A 13,721-nucleotide genomic window follows, 5' to 3' on the forward strand; every position below is an offset into this window, starting at 1 on the left:
TGCATGGTCAGCAGGAAATGTGGCAGATAATGGTTTGTGGTACCCCCTTCAGAGGCTGCTGCAGTGTAGGAAACGCTAGGCCCCTGCTGAATGTGGGCTCGCAAGTGTAGCTCACTGTGGGAGTGGGAGGTTGGTATGAATTACCTCATGATGCCCAAATCCATAGGTTCAGGTGGGAACAGCCAGGCTCCCTGAATGGAATAGAGCTCCTATGAGGCTTCACGTATGCACAAGGTGGAAAATCTACCTTAAATATTAAGCTGGATGCAGCCTGTGGACAGAATAGGCTGGGAAGGCTAATGGCCTGTTCAAGTTGCATCCTTTCTGCTTGAGCTGCAACACAATGGCATTGCGGACGAAGTCAGCCATGTTCCATGGGCAGTACCCTTGCCTCTGACTCAGAATGTTGCAGCCTTCAAGCTTCACTCCAGAGATCTGAGTGAATGATCAATGCATCCAGAGCAGTGCTAAGGGAGCACTGCATCATCAGAAAGCACTATGCTATGAACGAGACCTTAAACTGTGGCCCTGTCTGCCGTTTCAGGTGGATGTTAAATTTCCTATGGCCATTATTTCAACAAAAAAAAACACCACAGTGCCCCGGCCAATATTGATCTTTCAACTAATTTCACTAAAAAGACAGATGATCTGGTCACCATCAATTTGTTATTTGTGGGATCTTGCTGTGTGCAAATTGGCTGCTGCATTTCCTGCATTACAACAGTGAGTATGCTTCGATGCTACTTCATTGATTGTAAAGTACTTTGGGTTGACCTGAGAAGTTGAAAGGCGCTACATAAATGCATATCTTCCTCATGTGATGATATCTTAGCCAGCAGTCTTTCAAGGAGCAGTGGCAAAGACATTGAACTGTTTTGAATTTTGTGTCCGTCTTCACAGTAAAAAACATAAATTACATACCAGAAATAGAGGGTAACCAAGGAGTTAAAAAGAGTGAGGAAATTAAAGATAATTAACATCAGCAGAGAAGATGTATCGGAGAAACTTAAGGGGCTGAAATCTGACAAATCCCTGGCTCCTGAAGGCCTACACCCTAAGGTTCTAAAAGAGAGAGCTGCAGATATAATGGATGCACCGGCTACGATTTTCCAAAATTCCCCAGGTTCTGGAATGGTCTGCGCAGATTGGAAGTTAGCAAATGTAACTCTGCTATTCAAGAAAGGAAGACGAGAGAAAACAAGGAACTACAGGCCAGTTAAAGACCTCTGTCATCAGGAAAGTGCTGGAATCTCTTATTAAGGAAATCTTAACAATGCTCTTGGAATGTCACAGTATGATCAGACAAAGTCAACATGGTATACAAAAGGGTAACCGTGTTTGACAAATTTATTAAAGTTTTTCAAGTATGTAACTGGTAGGGTAGATAAAAGGGAACCAGTAGATGTAGTATACCCGGTTTTCCAAAAGGCATTCGGTAAGGTTCTGCACAAAAAGTCAACACAGAAAATAAGGCTCACGGAGTTGAGTAATATATTAGCATGAATGGAGGATTAGTTAACAGACAGGAAGCAGAGAGTAGGGATAGTTGAAGCATTTTCAGTTGGCAGGCTGTGACCAGTGTAATGCCACAAGGGTCAATGTTAGGGCCTCAGCTATTTACAATCTATATTAATGACTTGGATGAGAGTAATGTATCTAACTTTGATGACAATACAAAGCTAGGTGGGACTGTTGGCTGTGAGGATGACACAGAGAGACTGAAAAGAGATGTAAACAGGTCAAGTGAGTGGGCAAAAAGGTGGCAGATGGAGTATATAGTGGGGACATGTGAACTTGTTCACTTTGATAGTAAGAATAGAAAAGCAGAATATTTTTTAAAAGGTGAGAAACTTGTAAGTGCTGATGTTCAAAGAGACTTGAGTGTGTTCATACAAGGAATGTAGAAAGTTAGCATAAAGGTACAGCAAGCAATTAGAAAGGCAAATGACATGTTGGCCTTTATTGCAAGGGGATTAGAATATAAGAATAAGGAAGTCTTGCTAAAACAATGTTAGGCTTTGGTGAGACCTCATCTGGAATATTGTGGGTAGTTTTGGTCTCCATATGTAGGAAGGATGTCCTTGTATTGGAGGCAGTACAGAGAAGGTTCACCCCTTGAATGAGAGGCTTGTCCAATTTGGATCTTTACCTTGGATGAGATGGTGATCCTATGATGAGAGGCTGAGTAAATTGGGCTAATATTCCTGGAGTTTAGAAGAATGAGAGGCAGTCTCATTAAAACATACAAGATTCTGAAGGGACTTGATAGGGTGGGCTCTGAGAGATTGTTTCTGCTGGTCGGGGAATCTAAAACATGGGGGCACAGCCTCAGGATAATTTAGGACTGAGATAAGGAGAAATTATTTCACTCAATGTGCTGTGAATCTTTGGAATTCTCTACCCAGGGGGTTGTGGATGCTCCATGGTTGAATTCATTTAAGGCTGGGATAGATGGATTTCTGGTCTCCCACAGGGAATCAAGGGATATGGGGAACAGGCAGGAAAGTGGAGTTGAAGCCAATGATCACCCATGATTGTATTGAATGGCGGAGCAGGCTTGTCAGGTTGTATGGTCTACCGCTGCCTCCTATTTCATATGTTCTTTCCTTCTATGTCCTGAGGGAAGATTGAGTAGACCGGGCTCATATCCTTCAGAGTTTAGAAGAATGAGAGGTGATCTAACTGAAACATATAGAGCAGAATTTTTGGCTTGTCGATTGGGCGTGTGCCCAACCCGAGTGAGGGTAGAATGACAGGCGATGATGTTGGGCGAGCGTCCCAATGTCATCGCGAACACGTGCGATATTTTGGCCGGTGGGCGCACGCGAGGGAGTCGGCAGCGCGCCCGCCGACAATTAAGCGGCCCTATTAAGGCCCTTAATCAACTAATGGTTAAGAATTCTTCGCTGCTCGTCCAACCGTCCGATAGGTCGGCAGGTGAAACGGCCAAGCGGCCTTTGCGTTTTTGGCAAAATCTCATCCACGAGCGGGATGAGGTTTCGTCCAGTGATTTAAAAACAAAAGCTCTTGGCACTCCTGTTTAACATGTCCCAGCTCATGTGACAGAGTCACCCGAGGGGTCATGTTTTCCTTATTTTATCTTTATTGATAAAAACCAGCTGCCGCAGGGATCCTTTACTGCGCGCGTGCGCAAACTTTAGCGCTTGCGCCCCTCCCCCTCCCCCTCCCCCTCCCCCTCCCCGGCAGCGCTGCAGCAAAAAACTCTTAAGAGGTTTGACCGGTTAGATGCAGAGGAAATCCTCCCCCTGGTCGGAGAGTCTGCAACACAGGGCCACAGCCTCAGAATAGGAAGTCGGCCATTTGGGACTGAGAATGAGGAGGAATTTCTTCACTCAAAGGTTTGGGACTTAGCGGGATTCTCTACTTGTGAGAGCTGTGGATACTCAGGCATTGAATACACTCAAGAAAAGATCAATAGATTCCTGGGCACCAAGGTGATATGGGGATAGTGCAGGAAGGTGGAGATGAGGTTGAGGATGAGTTGAATGGCAGTGCAGGCTCGTGGGCTAAATGGCCTTCTCCAGCTCTTATTTCTCAATGCCCTTTACTCAATTCTGACTCAGCAGATGAATCTTTGTCTGTTCCCACAGGAACGAGTTCAGGCCCTGGACAGCAGATGTCAAACCAACGAAGGTTGTCAAAGCAAAGCAGCTGTACCACCCTCCAGAGGCTAAAGTTGCTCATGAGACCAGTTACAACACCACCTTTAAGGGGCAGTTTAGCAAACGGGCAGAAATTATCAGACCAGGGACAGCAGACAACAAGGTGTCCGAGCGCAGGAAGATGCGCAGCCTCTATAGCGAAGCCTACAAGGAACCCGCCAAGGTAAGACGGAGATCCCATCGCCATCCTTCACTCTTCCAATAGTATTGCCAGCATGAGGTGAGACCGTGGCGTAGTGGTGATGTTACTGGGCTAGTAATGCAGAGGCCCATGCTAATGCTCTGGGCACATGGGTTCCAATCCCACCCTAATTTAAATTCAATTAATAAAAAGCTAGTCTCTGTAATGGTGATCATAGAACTATCAATGAGTGTTGTTAAAAAGCCATCTGGTTCACTAACGCCCTTTAGGGAAGGAAATCTGCCATCTTTACCTGCTCTGGCTTACATGGGACTCCAGACCCACAGCAATGGGGTTGACTCTTAAATGCCCTCTGGAATGGTCCTAGCAAATTAAGGGCAATTGAGAATGGGCAAAAAATGCTGGCCTTGCCAACAATGCCCACATCCCATGAAAGAATAAAGGGGGCAAAAAAGTAAGTGGAGGTGGATGGGATTCCAGAACCCAGGCAACTAACTCTTGAAATTAGAACCTGGTGTGAAATTAGGGAACACTTTTTCACAAAAGGATAGTAGAAATCTGGAATGGGCTCCCACAAAAGAGAGTGGATGCAGGGGAACAACTGGAGCTTGTAAAAATGAAATCAATGTATTTGTGTAAGGTAATGGTATTAAGGGATATGGATCAAAGGGAGTTGAGATGTAGGCCAGTTTTGTTCTAATAAAATAATTAAATAGTTAGGCTCAAGGGGACTGAATGGCCTCCTCCTGTTCCTATGTAAATCTTTCTGCCTCGCTCTCTTTTAAGATCGAACTTGAGTATTGCTGAAAAAAGAGACATATTATCAAAAGCTTTTCATCCAGCACGCAACAGGACAGATGCAAGAATGCCAAGTTTCAAAGGGAGCAACAGTTTATACTACATGAGAAAAGAGCGCTGATTGGTCGACACGTCAGGTCTGATTGCAAGCCTGACTGATTGTCTTAAATTGGTTGTTACTGTAACTCTTACCATACTCAGTATTCCACTTACACTTGCTAGAAACTACATATATTCACCCACAGGGACTTGCCCTTTGTAGACAAAAGGAACATGAATAGGCATTGTGCTTTTTTTGATTTAAACGCAAGGGGGACCATAGCTCCCTGGTGCATTCTCCATGGCAACGCCTCATCCAATCAGAGCTGCCTTGCCAACCAATCAGCACCCTTTTCTCATGCAGTATAAATTGTTGCTCTCTTTGAAATTTGGCATTCTTGCATCTATCCTGATGAGTGCAAGATGAAAAGCTTTGACAGGGTGTCTCTTTTTTCAGCAATGCTCTTCTAAGATCCTGAAATCTGCTTCTATGACTAAGTTTTTTAATCAGCCCGTCCATTCCTTCTCCCACATTCCCTCTGTTCAGCTGTTCTCATTGGGCTTCTTCAGAGCATTTTGGAACATTTCCTCTATTTTGACAAGGTGCCATTTAAAAGCAAGCTATTATATTGCAGCACACACACACACACACACACACACATACACAAAACACACACATATATATACACACACAAAACACATATATACACACACACACAAAACATATACACACACACATAACTCACACTGAAAAACACACCACAAACACTCACACACTCACAAACACTCACGCACATATTCACAAACACACACACATACGCACTCAAAAACACACACACTCACAAACACACTCACAAACATACACAATCTCTCACACACTCCTTCTCCTTCACATGCACTCCCTTACACACACACATTCCCTCACACACATTCATTCACACACACACACACAGTCACATACTCACACAAACACCTATGTACACACAAAACAAAAACAGAATTACCTGGAAAAACTCAGCAGGTCTGGCAGCATCGGCGGAGAAGAAAAGAGTTGACGTTTCGAGTAATTCCAGGTAATTCTGTTTTTGTTTTGGATTCCCAGCATCCGCAGTTTTTTTGTTTTTATGTACACACAAATACACATGCTCACAAACACACACACCCACTCAAAAACACACATACTCTCACAAACACAATCACGAACACACTCAAAAACACACACACGCACTCACATGTATATACACACATATGCACACACATGTATACACACAGTGTCACACACACAGACACACAATCTCACACTCACCCACACATGCACACACATATACACTCACAAACACACACGCACTCACACATATGAACACACACACACTCACATATACACACACAATGTCGCATGCACATATACACTCACAAACACACACACACTCACGCTCACGCACACACATGCGTGCATGCTCACATACACACAGTGTCTCACACACACATATACAGTCACAAACACACACACACACACACACACACACACACACACACACATGCATACACACATGAGTGGGTTACTCGCTCCCACCCCTTTCCCCCTCCACTCAGAGGTAAAGTCAGCTGGCAGCTGACACACCAGAATTTAGTCTGCCCTGCAGCAATAACACACTGCAGGTGGGCAAAACAAGGTGAGAGCAGAACTGCCACCCCTCCGTGGGAGTAAGTCTCGCCCTGGAGAGCAGCCGGCCAATCAGATTGTCCGGCAGCTCTGGCAGGCGCAGCAGCGCTGGAGCTTTGGGCGTTGCCAAGATGAAGCACAAAGGAGAGTGATGGCTGCCTCAGAAAGGTAAACCCAGGGCTTTTAGGGTGGAAAACAATCCAAGAGGCCAGGGGGTGGGGAGGGGAGAGGGGAGAGGGGGAAAAGGGAGGGGGAGAGGGCGGAGAGGGGAGAGAGGAGGGAGGGGGGAGAGGGGAGGGGAGAGGGGGGAGGGGGAGGGGGAAGAGGGGAGGGGGAGAGAGGGGGAGGGGTAAAGGGGAGGGGGAGAGGGAAGAGGGGGGAGAGGGGAAAGGGGGAGGGGGAGGGGACAGGGAGATGGAGGGGGAGAGGGGAGTGAGTGGGGAGGGGGGGAGGGAGAGGGGAAGGAGAGGGAGAGGGGAGGGGAGAGGGGAGGGAGAGGGGAGAGAGGGGAGGGGCAAGGGGGAAGGGGAAGGGGAGGGGTGGAAGAGGGGAGGGGGAGGGGAGAAGGGGGAGGGGCAAGGGGGAAGGGGAAGGGGAGGGGTGGAAGAGGGGAGGGGGAGGGGTGGAAGAGGGGAGGGGGAGGGGAGGGGGAAGAGGGAAGGGGGCAAGAGGGGAGGGGGAAGATGGGGGGAGGGGGAAGAGGGGAAGGGGGGAGAGGGAAGGGTGGAAGCGGGATGGGGGAAGAGGGGAGGGGGAAGGGGAAGAGGGGAGGGGGGGATGAGGGAAGGGGGAGGGGAAAGAGGGGAGGGGACAAGAGGGGGAAAGGGGGAAGGGGGAATAGGGGAGGGGGAAGTGGGGAAGAGGGGAGGGGGTAGGGGGAGGGGGAAGAGTGGAGGGGGAGGGGGAAGGAGGGAAGAAGGAATGGGAGAGGAGCCAAGAGGGGGAAAGGGGGAAGGGGGGAGGGTGGGGGGGAAGAGGGGAGAGGGGAAGAGGGGAGGGGGAAGAGGGGAAGGCAGAAGAGGGGAGGGGGAGGGGGAAAGGGGAAGAGGGGAGGGGGAGGGAGCAGGGGGAGTGGGAAAGAGGGGAGGGGGAAGGGGGGAAGTGGTAATGGAGGAGTGGGAAGGGGGAGGGGGAAGAGGGGAGGGGGAAGTTGGGAAGGGAGAGGGGAAAGGGTGGAAGAGGGAAGGGGGAGGGTCAAAAGGGGAGGTGGAGGGGGAAGGGGGGAAGAGGGGAGGGGGAAGGGAGGAGGGGGAGAGGGAATGGGGAGGGGAGGGGGGAGGGTCAAGGGGGGAGGGAAGGGGGAAGAGGGGAGAGGGAAGGGGGAGGGGCAGAGGGAAGGAGGACGGGGGAGGGGGGAGGGGAGAGGGAAGGGGGAGGGGCAGAGGGAAGGAGGAGGGGGAGGGGGGAGGGGAGAGGGAAGGGGGTGGGGGAGGGAGGAGGGGGAGGGGGGAGAAGGGAAGAGGGGAGGGGAGGGGGGGTGGGGAGAGGGAAGGGGGTGGGGAGTGGGGGAGGGGAAGAGGGGAGTGGGAGGGGAGAGAGGGAGGGGAGAGGAGGAGGGGAAGGGAGGGGAGGGGTGGAGTGGGGTGCGAAGGTAGGGTGGTGCTGGGTTTTTGAGGGTAGGTAGTGAGGAAGGAATGCGGGTGGCAACTTGGGGGAGGGACACAAGGCACCCCTGATTGAGGATCCTGCCCCCCCACCCCACCACACCCCACACCACCGTCCCCCCAATCCCACCCCCCCCACCCACCCGCCCCCATATTTCACACCATCTTTCATCTAGGCCACAAAAGATGGGGAGGTGGGAGTTTTGGGCAGAACCAAAAAATACAGCACAGTGACTTCAAAAGGCAACGATACGGTATTTTTTACTCTAAATGTTTTAAATATAAAAGGTTAACTAATTCAAAGGAAATATTTGCAGCGCTTTGGGGGGGGGAAGTGAGGGAGAAGTGGGACAAGCTGGACAGCTCTTTCAAAGAGCTGGCACGGGCAGGATGGGCAGAACGGCCTCCTGTCGTGCTGTGGGATTGCAACTTCGGTTGTGTGCGGCGCGTGTGAGTAAATCGACCTTCTTCTCTCCCCTCCAACCCCCACCCACCCCACCCCCCACCCCCCCACCCTCCCCATGCAACTCCTCCCCTCCAGCCTGACAAGCCAAGCGTCCAGAGCACGAAACCAAAAAAACCATCAAGCCATAAAGCGCCCAAGAAGGTCAAAGAGAAACAGATCACATCTGGAAGGGCCGTGAAGAAAAAGATGGCGGACAACAACGCCCTCGCCCCCAAGCCAGAGGAAGCAGCCAAGAGCCAGGAGATGAACAACAAACTAGCCGAGGCAAAAGAGTAAAGCCGCCACACTTCTGACGCTGGGGCCACCGGAAACCAATCAGATTCTTCCTCATCAGAATAAGGACACCACTAAGTCACCCTGAGGCCATACCTTACTTAGTCAGTTCAGCAGCCCTTCCGTGCTAGAGGGGCTGATTCATCACAACTCCCCTTTCACCTGCTTATTGTGCACAAGATGCAGGTCCCCTCATTTAACCCTGGTCATCAAACACAGGCTTATGCAGCTCTGAATCCTGTATCGACGCATCTGCAACCCCCTCCCCTCCCACCCCCCATTATCAGTGGCACTGATGGATTGATGACCACCATCCCTGTCACAGTATAAAATTAAAGCGGCAGCACATAATCGGTTCATGGGTCAATTTTACGAGCCAATAGCAAGTTTCCACGGTAAAAGCAAAATACCGCGGATGCTGGAAATCTGAAATAAAAACAGAAAACACTGGGAAAAACAAACTCAGCAGGTCCAGCAGCCTCTGTGGAGAGAGGAACAGTTAACGTTTCGAGGCCGTGTGACCCTTGAGGAGCCACACAGACTCGAAAAGTCAACGCTGTTTCTCCCTCCGCAGAGGCTGCCGGACCTGCTGAGTTTGTTTTTCCAGCATTTTCTGTTTTTATTTCAGATTTATGAATTGTGGCTTCAGTGTATTTATCACCTGTTATGGCTCCAGCGACACCTGAACCCGTGTTCTTGTGGTCATCTGAAATGATCATTTAGATTCAACACTTAAAGCTAAACGCTTCAATTAGACTCCGCCCCTTAAATCACTCCCGGGTACCTGTTATTCTTTATATAAACCAATCAAACTCCTTGATTCGATTCCAGCCTGTAACTCAGTCCCAGTTTTCATTATTCTCTATGCTCTTCATTCTGCATTCTAAAGATTAGCCACCTCACAACCCGAGACCATGAGCTACGATTTGCCAGAGGCATTAGAATGGAAAACGACACTCATTCAAATCCCCTCTGATACCCTTTATCCGCACCCCACCCACCCCCCCCCCCCCCACCCCCCGCACACTCACTCTAGCCTAAGAAATGCAAGAGTTCACTTGTTTGCCTGGTCACAGATTATAAAGGACAGGAACCAAGGTCAGACTTTCATCAGGTTTTTTTTTTAAATATGTCTGTGTTCATGGCTCAACTTTCGGTTTTTACGGCAAAACTGTGGATGAACATTCCCTGCCAACTCCAGAAATCAGACAGAGGCAGTACAGGCGGAGCTAACCGCAAGGAACAGAATTAATTTCTATTACAAAAATTGCCCCTTGGTTGACCCAATTTAGTGTTCAAAGGCCCATTGAAAAATAGTAAGCAGGGACTGCTGTGGCTGACAAGGGAGAGGTAACTTTGATTAGGATATGTCCTGGATGTAGGCGCCAAAGACCTTTCTGAGCATTGACTAGAGACAGTGCGTATTCCCCAGTTTATATCTTCCTCTTAGGTTGTTTTAGATGTTCACACACACACACACACACACACACACATTCACACACGTTCGCTCACTCACTCATGCACACACTCACACTCACTCGCTCACTCACTCATACACACACCCGCTTGCTCACTCACTCATTCACACACTCACACTCGCTCGCTCACTCACTCATACACATACTTGCTTGCTCACTCACTCATACACACACTCACACTCGCTCGCTCACTCATACACACATTTGCTCGCTCACTCACTCTTACACACACTCACACTCGCTCGCTCACTCATACACACGCTTGCTCACTCACTCATACACGCACTTGCTTGCTCACTCACTCATACACACACTCACTCACTCGCACGCACACACGCATGCACATATTCTCTCACACACACACTCTCTCACGCACACACACACACAGATACACATGCTCATTTATGCTTAAGCTTGCAAGGATGAGCACACACACACATGACACACGCAAATAAATGCACACATTAGAACATTTGTACACCAGTGCGAACATGTAAGCTCATGTACACACGCAAACTTTTATCTCACATGTCTCTACTTCAGTAACAACCCCTGTAACCACAGCAATGAAGGAATATGTCATACATTCTTCCTGATGGGAAGTTTCTTTTTGATACCATATGGCCCAGACCCTGTTACGGACACACCGATAGTTTTCCCTTGATTGTGCCAGGGAACACCACACTTGGTGCTATTTCATTCATGTTGTGGCAGTGGGAATTAATATAAGTGTAAAACTCCCAATTGTGATGTGCTTGTGACCTTTGCTTGCAGTTATTTACCAATAAAAGCAAATTGTGAACACTTTGAATGCATTCTCTCTCGCTCTTTCTGTGTCTCACTCTGTGTGCCTCTCTACTTCTGTTGTTTCTCTGTGTCTCTTTGTCTGTCTCCCAGTCTGTCTCCTCTCACTGCCCATGTCTCTCTCGCTTTCTCTATCTCTGACTTACTTTCTCTGCCTGTCACTCTCTTTCTCTGTCTTTTTCAGTGTCTGTGTGTTTCTCTAACATAAAGGCAAAATACTGCAGTTGCTGGAAATCTGAAACACTCCAAAGAAGAATCAGATTCAATTTGAAACATTAACTCTGTTTCTCTTTCCAAAGATGCTGCCAGACTTGCTGAGTTTTTCCAACACTTTCTGTTTTTATTTGCATGTTTCTCTACCAGTGTCACTGGCTCGCTTTTCCCCCATCTCTTTCTCTGCCTTTATCTTTCTCTTGCCCTCTGCTTCTTTTTCTCTCTTTCTCTGTTTCTCTCTATCTGTCTTTCATTTATTCTGTCCCTCTACCTTCCCAGCAAGTTCCAAATAGTACCCAGCTTGGGAATAACTGTACAGACCTAATAATCCTCGATTTCTTTATGCATTTCTAAATGTTTATTTACATTTATTTGCTTATTTATAATATTGATTTTTAATTTTACTTTTATTTATTTATTTTTATTTATTTGTTCATCTTTTAAAATCCTTTTTCTCTAACACCACCCCCAACTACCGCACACCCCACCCCACCCCCCACCCCGCCCCGATTCCACATCCACAGGACCATCTGTCACTTGTTTTGTTTTGATTTCACAGAGTGCTGACACTTGTTTTGCTATTAACACATTCTGCTATCTTACCTTGATGCCACTATCAGCACCTCCTTCAGTCTTTAACACTGTCATTAATATTCCCTTTGACTTGTGTCCATGACATCTTTGTCAATCTCTCCTGAGCTCTCACCTATCCCTGTCATTCTATCTTGCACCACCTGCTCCACCCTCTCTTATAAACTGCAAACAATCCAGCACGTTTCTACTTCTCTTTAGCTCTGAAGAAGAGTCATACAGACTCGAAACGTTAACTCCGATTCTCTCTGCACAGATGTTGTCAGACCTGCTGAATTTTTCCAGCATGTTTTGGTTTTATTGCAGATTTCCAGCATCCACAGTATTTTGCTTTCAATCCTTGATTTGTTTTGTATTGAGATAGTTGACCTCAGCTGGGTTACAGGGAGGGTGGTAGGTGAGGTTATTCCCTCCCAGGTTTGAGAGGGAGTGAAGCAGTCAGAGTTCATGCTCCTGATCACTTTCCAGAGATCCATTACTGCCAAAGTAAGGTGAGGACTGGGTCAAACTCAACTGTGACCATGCTTAACAAACCTGATAAAGACTCAAACACAAAGATTGATAATTCCAGGCAATTAACAGATAGCTGTCTTCACTTTATCTTCTATTCCAGACCCTTAAAATTATTATAGATATAACTTTTTTTGAAGCATATCTTTTGTTAGATAATATAGATTCAAAACAGATTACAATCCTTCAAGATCTCTGTTCTCCTGTGACTATGCCTTCTTGCAAATTGTCAATTCCCATCGCTCCAGCACTGGCACCCATGCCTTCAAGTGTCTAGGCCCCAAGATCTGAAATTCTCTCCCCAAATCTTTCAGCCTCTCCACCCCTCTCTCCTCCTTTAAAACCTTCCTTAAGATCTATCTCTTCGTTCCTTCACTGTCGCTGGGTCAAAATCCTGGAACTCCCTCCCTAACAGCACTGTGGGTGTACCTACACCACATGGATTGCAGCGGCTCAAGAGGGCAGCTCACCACCACCTTCTCAAGGGGCAACCAGGGATAGGCAATAAATGCTGGACCCGCCAGTGAAGCCCACATCCCATAAATGAATTTTTTAAAAAAGCTTTAGGTCATCGGCATTTCTATCTCCTTATGTGCCTTGGTGTCAAATTTGTTTGATAATCGCTCCTGTGAAGCACTTTGGGATATTTTACTATGTTAGAGGTGCCATATAAATGTAATTTTTGTTGTAAAGATGCCTCTGCGCCACAAAGCTGTGGGTTCAAATCCAATCTTAGAGACTTGAGCACATAATCCAGGCTGACACTTACAGTGCTGCACTCTCCAAAGTGTCATTTTTCAGATGAGGTTTTAACCGAGGCCAATCAGAGAACTCACAGCTCGGGAGCCTCAGCAGCGCCCCCCCCCACCCGGTAGAAGTGGCCATTGCTGGAGCTGCAGGGAGAAGGAGAGGGTGCCTCCGGGTAAATAGGAACTTTTATTTCTATATCAGGTCCAGGCAGACAGGCCCCAGTGAGCAGAGGGTAACCCCTCCAGCAGGGCAGTTGAGGGTGGCCTTTGTTGCCCTCCGTGAGTCAGGGAGGAGCCAGGAATGAAGGTCGCCTCAGCCTCCGCAACCCACCCCCCACAACCCCCCACCCCCCGCCCCCACACCCCACCTCCCCCCCCACCAGAAGCTGCAGAGAGGCCACCTTGATATAATCTGGTGATCTCTCCATGCGTCAGGGTGAATTCACAGTGCCGTTAACTGTTGGTGGTGGTGTTAATAGGCCAGTTTATTGGGTTAGTTAAAAGCAAAATACTGTGGGTGCTGGAAATCTGAAATAAAAAAAAACAGGAATTGCCTGAAAAACCCACCAGCTCCGGCAGCATCTGTGGAGAGAGAAGCAGAATTAACGTTTCAAGTCCAATATGACCCTTCTTCAGAACTGCCTAGGCCCTGGAACTGCCTTCAGGTGCTATATAAATGCGAGTCTTTCTTTCTTATCTTGTATTATA

General features: G+C 48.0%; 1 protein-coding gene across 1 annotated transcript in view; it reads left to right on the plus strand.

Moving 5' to 3' along the window:
- The window catches only part of map6a (microtubule-associated protein 6a), a 50,222-nt gene extending 41,551 nt beyond the window's left edge, over window positions 1-8,671 (plus strand). The window contains exons 3-4 of the mRNA XM_041199964.1: window positions 3,612-3,846; window positions 8,471-8,671. Of these exons, the coding sequence (XP_041055898.1) occupies window positions 3,612-3,846; window positions 8,471-8,671 (436 nt within the window). The remainder of the gene's footprint in view (window positions 1-3,611; window positions 3,847-8,470) is intronic.
- The last annotated feature ends 5,050 nt before the right edge of the window (window positions 8,672-13,721 follow it).

Source organism: Carcharodon carcharias, chromosome 11 (assembly GCF_017639515.1).
Source record: "Carcharodon carcharias isolate sCarCar2 chromosome 11, sCarCar2.pri, whole genome shotgun sequence".
Lineage (NCBI taxonomy): Eukaryota > Metazoa > Chordata > Chondrichthyes > Lamniformes > Lamnidae > Carcharodon > Carcharodon carcharias.